This window comes from Cyprinodon tularosa, unplaced genomic scaffold (assembly GCF_016077235.1).
Source record: "Cyprinodon tularosa strain WSP-4 unplaced genomic scaffold, ASM1607723v1 ctg334, whole genome shotgun sequence".
In the NCBI taxonomy this organism is placed as follows: domain Eukaryota; kingdom Metazoa; phylum Chordata; class Actinopteri; order Cyprinodontiformes; family Cyprinodontidae; genus Cyprinodon; species Cyprinodon tularosa.
In genome coordinates this window covers 114,847-130,183 of record NW_024039046.1, presented here as the reverse complement: position 1 = coordinate 130,183, position 15,337 = coordinate 114,847, and the positions used below count along the sequence as shown (strand labels likewise).

General features: G+C 41.8%; 1 protein-coding gene across 1 annotated transcript in view; it reads left to right on the top strand.

Moving 5' to 3' along the window:
• Positions 1-2,870: 2,870 nt before the first annotated feature.
• Positions 2,871-15,337, top strand: part of niban2b (niban apoptosis regulator 2b) — a 47,228-nt gene continuing 34,761 nt past the window's right edge. The window contains exon 1 of the mRNA XM_038294110.1: positions 2,871-3,082. Within this exon, the coding sequence (XP_038150038.1) occupies positions 3,028-3,082 (55 nt within the window). The 5' untranslated portion in view covers positions 2,871-3,027. The remainder of the gene's footprint in view (positions 3,083-15,337) is intronic.

Below are 15,337 nucleotides of genomic sequence, written 5' to 3'. Positions count from 1 at the left end.
TTGATTTAATGCGACTCTTAATTGAGTAAAATCTTTGGTATTCTTCCAACCTCTGCTATTCCCAAGGGTGTTCAATAACAAAGTACAAATACTTCATTACTTAAGTAGAAATTTTGGCTATGTATAATTTACTGGAATAATTATTTTTTAGACAATTTTTTACTTCTACTCCTTAATTTTTTTGCAATTATCTATACTTTCTGCTTCTTACATTTAAAAATAGGCTCATTAGTTTTGTTTAATTTAAGCTTATTTTCATTATGTCCTTTTGGTGTTTAAAAAAAATAATACAGTAAAATAAAACTCATCAGAATTTTTTTCATCCAGACAATTTTATGGTGGTTGGACTAGGAGCTGCATAAACTTGTTATTCACTATATCAAAATAACTGTTATTTCAAGATGATTCAAAGTTAAATTTGACACTATTACCATTAGTTATAAAACTAAGAAAATGAGGTATAAGGAAGTTATCATCCAGAATTATAGAAAAATCTTCCTCTAACAGAGTAGTGCAGTAAAGCTTCTGTCCTTAACAAGTTTTAAAAATGGTACTTTAACACTTTTACTTGAGTAAAAAGCTAAGGTGATCCTCTAACTTCTACAAAAGTGTTTTTAGACAGGATTTATACTTCTACTTGAGTAATAAATATTAATACATTTGAAACTTCTGGATATTGGGACCTAATGGATTAAATGCATCTGGAAACCCATGGTTTAAAAACTAACATAGAACATTTAGTGTCCACCAGATGAGAGCAGAGAGCCAGTAAACAACTTCTACCTTCTTATGGAGAACATCTAACTAGTTAGTGACCTTTCTTCATATATGCTGAGGATCTTTGACCACCTTTATGATTTTAGATTAGGAGCAAACTGCAGTAGTTCTCTGCAGCTGCAGAATGAAGCAGCAGCTACAGTCTGATCAATGACATCAAGGATTAAGGCTGAAGAACTGAGCTCCATTGGTTGTTCTCTTGAGAGGCTGCTGCTAAAAAACAGTGAAACATTTGCTTGCTATTACAGGAGTCTGCGTTGTGCGTGATGACAGACTGCAGCTTTAATGGTCCTCCTAAAGCTTTCCAGATGTCTACCATAAATAATGTGGATAAGCCAAACAGCCAATAGGAAGAAAGACAAACTGCTTTTCATTTCTGGGATCAGAAACATTTGCAACATCTTTTTTCTCAGCTTGTTTCAGAGATTTTGATCACATCACTTCTTTAGTCTGATTGATTTATTCCCCATCTGTTCTTATAGCCTCTCTCTACAGGAGCTCTTCATCTGACAGCAGCACTGTTTACCTGATCAAAAGCAAAGGCGATTGGCTTCACTAGAGCAGAGCTTTCCTTCTTTGAGCCGATCAGTTGTTATAAAATCTGCAGCAATAAGATTTTTTTTTGTTCCTGTTCACTAATAAAGGCTGAAGTTTGTTCTAGAAGATTTCCAGAACTTTGCTCCTACCAACAGTAGACTACACGTCTGCTTATCATGTTGTGTAGCTATGACCTGATTAAAAGAAACACACAGTGTTTAAATGACTTTATTTACATATAAGGGATTTGTTACATACTTCATTAAAAAGATTCAGAGCCCCCACCCTGACCCCCGAATGGATGGAGCTCTGCTAAGCTGCACATCTCCCACAGTAAAAAGTTAGAGTGAAATATTGTTCAGATATTAAGACAGAGATGGATCTGTTTCATTTATTGGGATAAATCAATGTTTGTCTATTTGATTACAGAAAATTAGAAAATAAAAATTCAGAATAGATCCTATAGGCTAGAAGCTGACTGTCTGCAAACTGCATCCAAGCAGGTTCAGGGAGGCCAAGTTGGAGGACCAAATCTCTGGACCAGATGCGGTTCTAGACAGGGGCCAAAAGGGGCCTGTGCCCCTGTAGAACTAGTCCTGATCCCTTTCATGGCCCCTGTACTGAAAACACACACAAAAAAATTAACCCAATTAGCCGATGCAATTATTAAAAAAAAAAATTCTTTTTTAGATCTGTTTTTGCAGTATAACTATATATATTTCCAATGATCACAGGCAATGAAAGAAAATACTTTTACTGATTCGAACCTTGGACCAATTTTATATCTTGCCTGGACAATTTACTTTAACTATTATGATCACAGTTTTTAACCGTTAGATCAAGTGTGCAACCTGGGTTTTATGGTTCACTTATACTAAACATGTGTTTGTGTGTGTTTGATCTTGTTTTACCTACAATGTGAGGGAAGTATTTTGTAAAATATCCTATATGTGAGGACTTACAGGTACATATGGGGACATTCAGCTGGTCCCTATTGGGTAAAGTTTGTTCTTTGAGTTGGGGTTAGGTTTAGGACTAAGGTGTGAATTCAGTTTAGGTTAAGATTAGGAACATCTTGGTAATAGTTAGGGTTAGGGTAAGGGTCTGGGTTAGGCCATATAAAATGAATGCAAGTCAATGAAATGTCCCCATATGTCATAAAAAAAAAACAGCTGTGTGTATGTGTGTGTGTGTTTTTTTGTGTTTTTTTTTTCTTTTTCAGTTTTATGCACCCCCAAAAAACAGCGGCCTCATCATGGCCCCCCTGATATATTTCATCTAGAACCCACCACTGCTCTGGACCTTAGAGCACAGAGCCTTAAAGAGTTAATACATTATTACAGTTTGTAGTTATCTTTGAAATAAATAACAGAGTTTGCTGGAAACTATTCCTAATGGCTGATTTATTATTTTATTAAATGAAATTAAATGTTTAAATGAGTTCTCTGTAGCTCTGTTTTCCTGCAGCACCTGAACGTAGCGGGTGGGAGGGGAGGGGAGGGTGGGGGAGTCTCCTCCTACTTCAGCAGAGGGTGTGTCCCTTGAAGGAGAGAACTCCAGTGGTTTGTTAGTCAGCCTGAAGTTTTTTCCTCCTTTCTTTCCGTGGATCTGGATCCACTGCTGTCAGCTGCGTGGGTTGTGGTGGAGAGGAGGCCACAGAGTGTTTTTAAAGACCTTCCGTGGAGACCTGAGTGGGCCTGACTGTCTTCTATCATGGGGGACGTTGTTTCCAGTCACCTGGATGAAGCCAAGCGGGAGATAATCTCAGGTGAGGAGCTTCTCAGACTCTGTGCGTGTGCGCTTTGACGCTTCCTCAGTTTGCAGAGGGCGGCTCCCTGGTTCTGCTCCTCAGGTTCTGCTCCCCAGGTTCTGCGCCCCCAGGTTCTGCCCCCCCAGGTTCTGCTCCCTGGTTCTGCTCCCCTGGTTCTGCTCCCCCAGGTTCTGCTCCCTAGGTTCTGCCCCCCCAGGTTCTGCTCCCTAGGTTCTGCCCCCCCAGGTTCTGCTCCCTAGGTTCTGCCCCCCAGGTTCTTTAGGTCCTGCTCCCCAGGTTCTGCTCCCTAGGTTCTGCCCCCCCAGGTTCTGCTCCCTAGGTTCTGCCCCCCCAGGTTCTGCTCCCTAGGTTCTGCCCCCCAGGTTCTTTAGGTCCTGCTCCCCAGGTTCTGCTCCCTAGGTTCTGCCCCCCCAGGTTCTGCTCCCTAGGTTCTGCCCCCCCAGGTTCTGCTCCCTAGGTTCTGCCCCCCAGGTTCTTTAGGTCCTGCTCCCCAGGTTCTGCTCCCTAGGTTCTGCCCCCCCAGGTTCTGCTCCCTAGGTTCTGCCCCCCCAGGTTCTGCTCCCTAGGTTCTGCCCCCCCAGGTTCTGCTCCCTAGGTTCTGCCCCCCAGGTTCTTTAGGTCCTGCTCCCCAGGTTCTGCTCCCTAGGTTCTGCCCCCCAGGTTCTGCTCCCCAGGTTCAGTTCAGAGATCCATTTTTCTGCATAGGGAGCTTCATGTTTTAAAGGTTTGGTTCTTATTGAGACTTAGTTTAATTGCTCGTAGAACAGACAGAAGGTTGAAGCAAATGTGCTCAGATCCAAATCAGAACCAGTCCTGGTTCGGTCCGTCCAATCATGACCACAGCAGTGGCATTTGCTTGAGAAATCAGCCCTCATGCTTGTGTGTGTGTGCAGCCCATAGTGACTCATCGTGCTCCTGTGGGCAGCATGCCTGGATCTGCTCTCTGCCCTGAAAGATTCGGGTCTGTAGGTGAATTCAGTCCCAGGTTCTGGCATGTCTACGTGAAGCCCATCAGAACATCTGTCATTTAGAACTCGGGTCCCATTTGAGCGATTTTAATCCTGCTTTTCAGGCTGCAGCTGAAAGTTTCCTCTCCTCCACTTCAGCTTTTCTCTGCTGAGCTTCCAGCTCAGTTGAAGTTTCAGTGTTTGAGTTTCAGACCTGCTGATGGGTGAAGGTGGAGGAGCCCCCCCCCACGCCCCGCCCTCTCTGGGAGGCTTATCTCAGCTTGTTAACCAAGGTTTGCTTCTCGGAGAGGAATCCTGCTGTCAGGGCCAAATCCTGTCACTTTTAATCTCGTTAACTTTGGTCTCATCCATGATGAACCCATCAGAGGACCTTTTGTCTTTTTGATGGACCTTGAAACTGGAGGGTCCAGCAGGCTGTCGGCTTCAGCTCTCCTCATCATCCCAGCTCCTCCGAGCGAGTTGGAACCCGTCCTGGTGAGCTCAGCTCTCGGGGTGTTCTGACAGATAGGCTTCAAGCCGATACAATCAGGCAAAATATTATGAACACCCCAACACCCAGTGCGTCTCTTTGCTCCCACAATGACAAACCAGTACCGGTCTGAGCTAGAACCCAGATCATTGGTCCGTTTTGTCTGAACTGGTGTTTTGAGGATCTGGATTTTAAGGTGACCCGGTTGGTCACCAGATGAGGTTCTAAGGTTGGACCCAGGTGGGTACTGGAGTTTGGAAGAACCAAGGCCAGTCATTTTGGTGCTCCGATGTTTGATCAGATGGCTGCTTTTTTCATGTTAACTTTAATCTCTTTTAAAGAAATTGGTCTGAAACTGGACCCTGGACTCTGAAACAAGTCACTGACCTGATGGGTTCTGCTCCCAATGAGACTGTGGTTCTTTGTCTGACCCAGCAAGATGCTGCGGCTTTGATGGTACTAATTTATTAGTGCTGTTGTTCTGTCAGACCAGCATACCCATAGTCAATACCCCTTTATTCCTTTAGTTTTATCCATTAGTTTCTCCCTTTCATTTTGTACGGAAAAACAATTTAATCACTAATTTTTTTTGTGTTTTTTGAAGCGTATGACCTTAAATAGTTTTTTTTGTACATGACTGAAGGGATGCACACCCGTTAACCTCTTTCACCCTCAGGGGGTATAAATAAATTTCTGCCTGACAAAAACACACAAAAGTAAATCACTTATAGCCTCACAGCTAGTAGATTTAAGAAGAAACTTTTGTTACCTCTGTAAAGTAAGATGTCATAGAATGGTTTTCTGGTGTCAGCACCATTGTAGCTTTGACCCTTCCTGAAATATTAGGGACAAAATACAAAATATTTTGCTTTTTTTGAACCTCGCCAAAATTTTCTTTGAAATAAACATTGCAAAACACTACCAAAATATTATTTATAGCACAGAAAAGTAGTACAGACTTTTAAATCTAAATGTTGTGTAAAAATATACCAAATTTGGACTCAATCAGATTAATCATATTTATTTTAGAATGGTATTAGTGAGAAATTTCTTAGGCGGAGAGGCCATTTTGGCACATTTATCCAAAAATGTCACCAAACTGTGCCAAATGTGTTTTTTACATCAATACTGGGGGTTTGTTAAAATTACGAGGTCACGTAGCAGCTGGACCCACCGGTGGGTCCGTAGGGTTCTAGGGGTTAAGGTAGTTTTATGTCTATTTTTCGTACAAAACTAAAGGGTTAGGGTTAAACACAAATCTGAACACTTGCACATGCGTATTGACTATTGGTAAGCTGGTCTGATGGCGTATGCTCATCTGACGGAACACCGGCATGAACAGAAACAGCCAAGATATTCCTACCAAGACTGAATGGCTGTAGCAGACATTTTCCTGAACCTCCCAGCGCCCAATGGTTCATCTTCTTCCCATAATGAATCCTTTAGCTTTTCAAGCTAAAGACAAAACTAGAACTCAACTAGGATTGAAACAACTAATCAAATGAATCATGAGATACGTGCTTTGGTGGCGCATTGGTTGGCGCCATGTATGGAGGCCCTAGTCCTTGGCGCGGGTGACCAGGGTTCAATGCGGCCTGTGGTCCTTTCCCGCATGTCCCTCCCCCTCTCTCATACCACCTTTCCTGTCAGCCTACTGTCCATAAAACAGGCCACTAGTGCCGTAAAAACTCGAGAAAAAAAAGGAATCAAGATTAATCAATTATTGAATTGATCATCAATGAATTGAGTATTGATTAATGGAGTGTAGAGACTGTAAGACATGCCTTTAGCCAACAGAGCGACCCAGTTAGAACCATACCAACATTCTGAAAAATATATAAATATTTTGCATTTAAGATAAAAAAAATAAAAACTTTTTCTCCTGTCAATATGCTCTATCCAGAACTCCACAAGTGGAAACATTTTAGTTTCACCTTTAAATTCTGAAAAAAATCTTCTATAAGGAACCCTTTGGTAACTGCAAAAAATGCAGTGGTCCCACTGATTCTGTCTGTTGATTTTAAGTAATCTGGAAAGAACCGAGGTGAACTGGAAGCAGTCCATTTTGAAGAAAACAGGAGTAGCTTCCAGGCTGTAGTAACTCAAGGGCTTTGACTGATGATGCTGTGATATTTTACTACGCTAAAGAATCCATCTTTAAGGCTAAAATCAGCTTGTTTCTCAGAGTTGGACCCCAGAAGTTGCAGGCCAATCATCCCGTCTGCCTTTAGGAGCCTTTTTGCAGTGAGACCCACAGAAAGGCTTCAGATGTGGAATCTTAGGAATGCATGAAAACTCTGAGTGTGTGCGTGGAGGGCTGGATGGAAACTTCCTGGCCTTGAGTTGCACAGCCTGCGCCGCTAGGTCTCTGCACCCGAGCGCCAGCCTGGATTCATCATTGAACACACGCACTGCTTGGTGTTCAGAATCTATGTAGGAATCTCTGCGTTCATCACTCCAATGCTTATCTCTTTATGCTTGTATCTTTCACCACAGAGGGAGAACAGAACTCATAGCACTTTATTTAAGCGCTCAGAACCTAGAATGATTAACAGGTTTGGTATTTGATGCTGTAAGCATCTAAAGTTGTCTCTTTTTCTCTGGGGATCTACAGTACATTCTGTTGCTGCTAAACTCTGGACCTGCAGAGGAGTCTATGTAAACTATGGGCATAACTTTTAACCCAGCTGCTGATGCTGTTCCAGAATGGTGTGATGTCATGGATCCAGGCCTAAGAATCAATCAGGTGAATGAAACTGGGCCCCCACCCCCCAATGATGGACGAGCCACGCCCTTCTTTCCTGATAAGACTAACCCTTGAGGACGTTTGAGCAATCAGCATTTGTGCTGAACTTCCCTCCCTCTACAGGGTGATGTCAGCTGCAGCAGGCCGGGGGATTGGGATGGGGGGGGGTGTGTGACCCAGGTCACATGACTCATTTCCTTTTTAGAAATGACATGAGTTAACATGCATTGGAGTTGAAGTCTGCAGTATCAGTCTGTGATCTGAAACAATCGTCAACTATTTCAGTAATCAATTAATCATCAAGTGAAGCATAGAGACTCTAAAACATGCCTTTAGCTCAGAGCAGCAAAAATTAGGAAAAATATATGAATATTTCTAATTTCAAGGTATAGATGACGATCTTTTATTTCCGTGTGGATCATCTAGATAATCGGTCCTCCAAATTGTCAATCATTCTGGTGATATGTTTACATAAGGCCGTCCTACGTGTTCGTCCCGTTAGCTATCTGTTTCTGCACATGCACGCTTTCAGGCGGATATATGTGGTGATCTACGCTTTCAGACAGTCATTGAAGCTCACCTTTCTCACTGCGGTTCTTTAAAAATGGCAGAGGGACTTAAGAGATAAAGTGTCTACAAAGTTTATGAGAATAGAAGAAATGCTCCAGAAGAGGCAGAGATATCCCAGAATGCTTTGCGCGGAGAGCTCTCCTCGAAAAGCATAGTGGGATTTGCTGTCACAGCGGCCCGCTGCTGCCATAGGCTGTTGCTAACTGACAGTAACTGACTAATTAGAAAGATGGCGCAGGAGATGGAGGAGTTACATGACCAACTGTGCAAAAAGCAGTGATCGTTTTAGGATTTTAAACAGGGCATGCAGAAATGGGCTCATGCATGCAAGAGCATGCACATTAGTTTTTTAAGTGGAGAGGGCGGGTCTTTAATCTCTAAACCTTTAAGATAAAGGTTTTTATCCAAATGTTTTAGATTCACCTGGTCTAATTCTGTATACAATCTTTAAGGACCTTTCGCTATCTGATTTTTAATTGAAAAAATAATCGATAGATTAATCAATTATCAAAAGTTGCAGCCCTAGTTCAAACTCTGGTTCTTAGCGTGCAGACTGACCTGCTAACTGTTCTACCATAATGGTTCATTAAGCCAGATATGTTGCATAAAGAGTTTCCCCATCAGGAGCAACACACCCACTGTGGCATGGGGGGGTGAAGGGGGAGGAAACAGGAAATCCGGGTTGGTGTTTTTTTTCTCTGGCTTCCTTCAGAGGCCTGCTGAGGTGTGGCTCTCACCTTTAGCCCCCCCACAGATCCCGTCACACAGTGACAGAGCAGGTCTGTTTGGAGCCATGAGGTAACCTCTGAAAACAGGAACATTTCATCATAGAAAAACTCAAAGGGGGGGAGGGGGGGCGGTGCATACAGTGGGATTTCATTTAGTCCAGTTTTAGAGCCTCACTAATCACAGTCTAGTTGTTCTGCAGGGAGGAGAACCTTCATCGGCAGCTCTTTGCGCAGCCATTTAATTTTACAATCTTTTTTTTTTTTCCATTTTCATGATGTCGTCGCCTGAGTCTGGCCGCTAACGGGTCTCACATCCGTTCTGGTGTTCCTGGTTCCTCTGGTGGGCTGTGAGCAGCAGCTCAACTGGTTTCATCTGGTGCTGCCATCAGCGCTGTGGGAAAGCGGCCTTATTTATGAGTCGGTCTGTGGGTCTGTCTCAGTGGAATGTTGTTGTTGGGGCGGTGGGGGGGGGCGAAGCCTTGGGAAAATGAACCTCTAGATTTCTTCCTAGTCTGGAGGAGAGGACTTTGGATTTAAACGCTAGAAATAATACAATATGCCTCAGGTTATAATAGTAGTTTCTATGGGAACGCCTTCAGGTTGTTTCAGTGATGGAGGACAGGCCTGTAGCTGACCTCAGCACCATGGAGGCCCCCCCAGCTCCATTAATCTGGCTGCAAAACAACAAAGAAGTAGCTGGCAGGATGCTCAGCAGCAGCTTTAAATGTACTGCTCTCCCAGCGGGCGGCGGGGTGGGGTGGGGGGGGGTCAGTTTGCTCTTATAGTTTTCTCTATAAGTGATTTTATTTGTATTGCACAATTCAGTACATGGACAATTCAAAGGGCTTTATATGAATTAGATAATAAAATAGAAGAAAGCAAAGCATAAAAGAAGCAAAAACATTTCAAAAACATAACAATTAGACCACAAAAAAGCAGAATAAAAGTTAGTAAAAAATATGATAAAAGCAGGTAGAGAAGAACATAAAACAGTTGAACATTAAACTAATAATACCTCCGTTAACGGTTCATCTTCAACATTCAAAGGCAGTTTTAAATAAATACGTTTTTAACTCTGACATCAGAGAACTCTGGCTTTCAGCTCTTTTCCAGTTTGTTCCAGGAACCTCCATAGGAACTAAATGCTGCTTCTCCATGTTTGGCTCTAGTTCTGGGTGATCAGCGCAGGCTGGAACTGGAAGACCTGGGAGGTTGATCCACTGAAAACAGATCTGTTAAGGAATGAGCTGCTGATCCATTCACATATTTACAAGCTAACAGAAATATTTGAAAGTCTATTCTCTGAGCTACAGGGAGCCAGTGGAAGGACTTTAGAACTTATGTGCTCTACTTTCTTAGTTCTAGTGAGAACACGGACAGCAGCGCTCTGGATCAGCTGCAGCCGTCTGACTTCAACACACTTTTTAGGCAAACCTATGAAGTCACTGTTGCAGTTATCAATTCTACTAAAGCTAAATGCATGAATGAGTTTCTCTAAATCCTAATTGGACATTATTCCTTTAATCCTGGAGGCGTTCTTCAGGTGATAAAGGCTGATTTACAAACTGCCTCTATGAGTCTCTGAAGGGTCTGAGTCCATCATGACAGCATGATTTCAGCCATAATCAGTGGTTTCTAGCTGCAGTAGGTGAAGCTGTGACCTCCTTTGGTACGAAGACTATTACCTCAGTTTTGTTTTTATTCAGTTGCAGAAAATAATGGTGCATCCACATATTTATCTGTTCTAAGTATTTAGCCATCCCTCTGATGAGTTCATAGTCACCTGGTGACATTGTGATGTAAAGCTGTGTGTCGTCTACGTAGTTATGGTGATTAATCTGGTTGTTTTCTATAATCTGAGCCTCAAGTTAAAATCTAAACAGGCTCAGCTGATCACTTAATCCAACAGCTGACAAATAAAAACAAACGATAGTCTGCAAAATCGGCTTGGCACCTTTGCAGGATCAGGAAACGGTTCCAGTTCTTCGCAAACTGCTCCAAAGCTCTACCTGTTCAACATCTAGATGTTTGTTCTTCTTCCTTCAGTTTGTAAATGTCTGAGCCTCTTCTTCATGATGATGATGATGATGGATGAGATCAGGCAGGAGTCCTGGAGGATTATTAGATTTGCAGATGATGTAGTGATCTGTGCTGAGAGTTTGAGAACAGCCAGTGAAGCTCCAGTTAACCTGCAGTGAATGGTTGTTTCCATGCTTCCTGTGAGCGAATGCTCAGGCGTTAGCTTATCGATGCAAAGCTGTAACTGAAGTCAAAGGGGGTTGTTCCTACAAACCACCATGACCAGTAAGATCACACTGGGAGGATCTAGAAACCACCATGACTCAGATCACCCTGATCTCTGGCGTTGAACCTTTCACTTCTCGTCTCTATCTTTAACTTCTTCCACTTCTCCAAAGGCTGCAGCTAAAGGTTCTGAACTAAAGTGACTTTAGATCCGATTGGACCACAAGCAGTGATTGATTGATGTTCTATAAAATCTTAGAACATTTCTGCTTTCATCTGACTCAGAGGAGATGAATAAAGAACCAGGTTCTCGTTTGCTGTTCTGGTGCCACCATTTTCTTGGTTTTAGATAATGTCAGGATGGGGTTTAACGGTTAGGGCGACTGATGCTGCCTCGGATACCAGTTTCTGGTTCCTTCAAGTTCTTATTGGATTGATTTTTTAGACAATTTAATGAACATGGAGGTTTAGATTATGGAAGTCAGATAATCTGATGTCATTTTACCAGTAAGTGATGTCTGTTTATCCTGGTTTAGTTTTAATGTGACTCTGGATGACTCTAACCTTGCGTGTCTCTGTTTTCAGTCACTGATAGCAAGTCAAAACCAAACATCTGCTGAATTTGGAGAAAAAAAATAATATTTGGACTAAATCTAGTAGAATAACGAGACTAGAGATGAGTGGATAGAATAATCTGGGGGTTGTCTCCCTCCCTGTGACCTCATGTAGTCATCCTCTTCTAGTCATCATCATGCTGAGGGCTGTTTGACTGCATCAGGAGGACAATATCGCAACTCCCAGCTGTTCATTTGAAATGTGTCAGCTGGATTCTTGCCCAGTAAGGACTCCTTCCTCACCTACAGCAGACTGGTACCCAGTATAGTGTGGAGGAGGACCAGTAGATGATATGAAACAACAATCATGTCTCTGCCAGCTGTTTCATTATGCTGCTGCAAAAGTGATGGTTTTCATCCCAGCAAAGTGGTCTAAAAACAAGGTTAATCAGCTAGTTTTACTAGGTTATGATTTCTAGTAACTTTCCTAGAACATCTTACCATCCTCCTGAAACTTCTGGTGTTGCATTAAACAACCTACAGACGCTGGATGCAGGTTTACTGATGTTATATCTGTGGTTCGATTACTTATAACCCGATCGAGAATGAAATGGGGAAGTAAAAGTTTACATCCTTAATTTAAAGAACCGTTTCTCTGAGGAAGTTGGTTCCGATCATCATAGAAGCTAAAGGTAATGGTAAACAGCCTGTAATTGTATAATTTTTCTAATCAGGCGCCCCACCCTGCATATAGCGCATCCTTGCTGATTGGGAAACAGACTGAGTTGGATACAGCTGGGTTCAACCCGGTGACCCTCCAGTTGCAGGACGAACTCCTGCATCCTATGCCACTGTCACCTGGGATGCCTTACCTGTATAGATACAGAGTAAACTGATCTCTGATGACCTGCGGGTCTCTGGTTCATCGCTGACCAGCACTGATCTCTATTTAACTTTCTATCTTTCACAGATCATAACAAACAGGAAGTCAGCTAAGTCATGTGATTTGATCTACTTCCTGTCAGTAGGGAATCCAGTCTGTTCTTCCTTAACTCCACCTACCATCGCCTCCATCACAATGACAAGTTGAGGGAAAATCAGACCCAGCTGATTATTGACATTCTGGACCATGGGCGGTTCTAGAATAGCCTGACGTAGTCCTACTCAATTCTAGTCAGAATATGAGTCTGATACTGCTCCATAGAGCTTTGATTATGGGGCGTGTTTCGAACGAACCAGGAAAAAAAATGCCTCTGCACTCAATTGGATAGACCTACAACCAATAAGAGCAACGGAGTGCGTGACGTATGTTAAGCAACGCATAGTTGTTGTCAACAAAAATCAAAGCATGCAGTTGCACGCCTAGAATAAGAAGATGAGACTTGATCGCGTTTCTCTGTTCTTTTAAAATTAATTTGCTGTCGATATCTTCTAGAACAGACCTAATAGCAGAATCTACTCACCTCAACTCTCCAGCGGCAGCCATTATTGTTGTCACCCAAGCGCGCTTTGGTGACGTGGTTGATTACGTTACTGTTGATCATCTGTCCATCATCGTATAAAGCCCGCCCTGACAATTTGATTGGATCGCCAGATATTGTGCGAGCATACTCGCGCTACTATTGAGCAATGCCAGACCGAACTTCCCGACCTCAAATGTTGTGGGCGGGACTAAGTTCGGAATGGCACCCAGGCTAGTTCTAGACAGGGGCCAACGGTGGCCAGTGCCCCCGTAGATCATGTCCTGGCCCCTGTTATGGCCCCTGTACTAAAGACATAATCCTCAAGAAATTCTAATGATGATATGCATTGGAACAGACTGATAGGTCCTTTGGATCAATTTCATTTTTTTTCTTTACAAATTCTATTTTACTAATTATTTGAAAAAAACATTAAGGTGATAGCTTCAGCGGTATTCAGATCGTTTTAATCTGCTAAATGTTTTTTTTTATAAAAAAAAGCTGAATTCATCAGTTTTTTTTTTTTTGTTCTAATTCAGATTTTATAGAAAACTAATTTTAGCTTAAATTAAGTCAAAAATATGTAAAATTCCTAAATTGTGAATGTATATTTATCTGATAAGACATTTTTTTATTTTAATTAAATCTAATTGAATAGAAATTTCACTTCATGCTGTTATATTGATATATTTGAATCCCTTGCGCTGTTTTTTTATTTCATGCTTTTCTGTGCCCCCATGAAAACACGCTGGCCCCCCCTGGTACATTTGGTCTAAAAACCGCCACTGTTCTGGACGCTCTCAGGAGTGACTGTGGGTTGTTGGTCTAACTCCGTCTGTCTCAGCCGTTGTCCTTGCCTGCTGTTGGTGGTTGGAGGGCCCTTTGGGGCCAATGACAGCATTGCCTCTGTCAGTGTGCCCCAGGGCATCTGTGGCTACAGTATAGCTCACCATCAGAGTGTGGATAAATTAATAGTGTGAAACTATGGAGTCTTCAGTAGGGCTCAGCATCGGTTCAGGTTATAAGATTCAGTTTGATTCTGATTCTTTTAATTAATTAAAGTGATTTAAAGTGAATGAAAGTGTTTCTTTAGCTGTTACTTGAAATAATGAGTGTAGGGCTGCAACTAATGATTATTTTGCAAATCGATTAATCTGTCAAATTTTTTTCTATTAATCCATCAGACAGCCAAATGTTCTTTAAAGAAGATATTTTACAAAATTGAACCAGATTAAACTAAAACTTTTCCTCTTCACGAGTTCTGGATAAGGCATATTGACAGATGAAAACATTATTTTTTTTTATCCTAAATGCAAAATATTTATATATATTTTTTACAATATTGGTATAATTAGACTTAGCTATGATTGGCATCGTTTCGTTTTTCATTACCGCTCTACAGTAAGTGGGCCACTCTGTCAGCTAAAGGTATGTTTTAGAGTCTCTATATTCCAGTTAACGATTCAGCGATTTCTAAATTAGTTTATAATTATTTCAAGAATACATTAATCCGATTAATTGTTTCAGCCCTAAACGATTCTGTATTTATGCAACATATTGCATATTGATCCGAGGGAGGATCAATATGCTAATGGAAATAAGCCACGCCCCCTTTGGTTCTGTAACCGCAGCTATATAATCTTAAAGCTTTAATGGTTTTAGCCAATGATAAAGGAAAAAAATTTAACTGGGGTGGTTGGTTTGTGTTTATTGCAGAACTAAGATCTTAACGGGGCAAAGGCTAATCAGTTATAGGCTTTAAACATTACCCTGACTAAAAAGCACTGAAGAGCTTTATTAGAAATGGAGGAAATCATTTTGTAAATTGCGCTTTTGTCAGTGAATTCCTAAAAATATACATTAGATCTGAATCTATGGAAGAGATGTCTAGGTGGGCTTTTTTTTGGATCAGGCAGTGAAGAAAATCAGAGCAGTATTCTCAGAACAATGTCGGGGGGGCATCATGAGCAGTAAACATTAACTAAGCAGCACATTGGACTTTAAACACTCCCATAATGGCTTAAACAGAAGAATTTAATCCTTTGCTAACAGGCTGAGACAAACCAACGCCTCCTCTACCAGTGAAGCAACTGCCTTTACCATTCAGCCAGATATTCTCACTCCTCCAAGGGGTTAAATTCAGGTGCTTATTGTCTTGAAATGCAGATGCTGACCTATAGTATGTTTGACAACCAATGAATGTAGTTTTTATAAATGTTTTAAAGCCTAAATGGGCCTAAATTACCAGTATGGCTCCTTTATAAAGCACTGGGTTCCATAAAAGTTCTATAAAAGCTTAGAACATTTCTGCTTTCATCTGACTCAGAGTAGATGAATAAAGAACCAGGTTCTCGTTTGCTGTTCTGGTGCCTCCATGTTGTTTTTCTTGGTTTTAGATAATGTCAGGATGGGGTTTTAACGGTTAGGGCGACTGATGCTGCCTGTGATACCAGCTTCTGGTTCCTTCAAGTTCTTATTGGATTGCTTTTTTAGACTTAGATTTAATGAACATG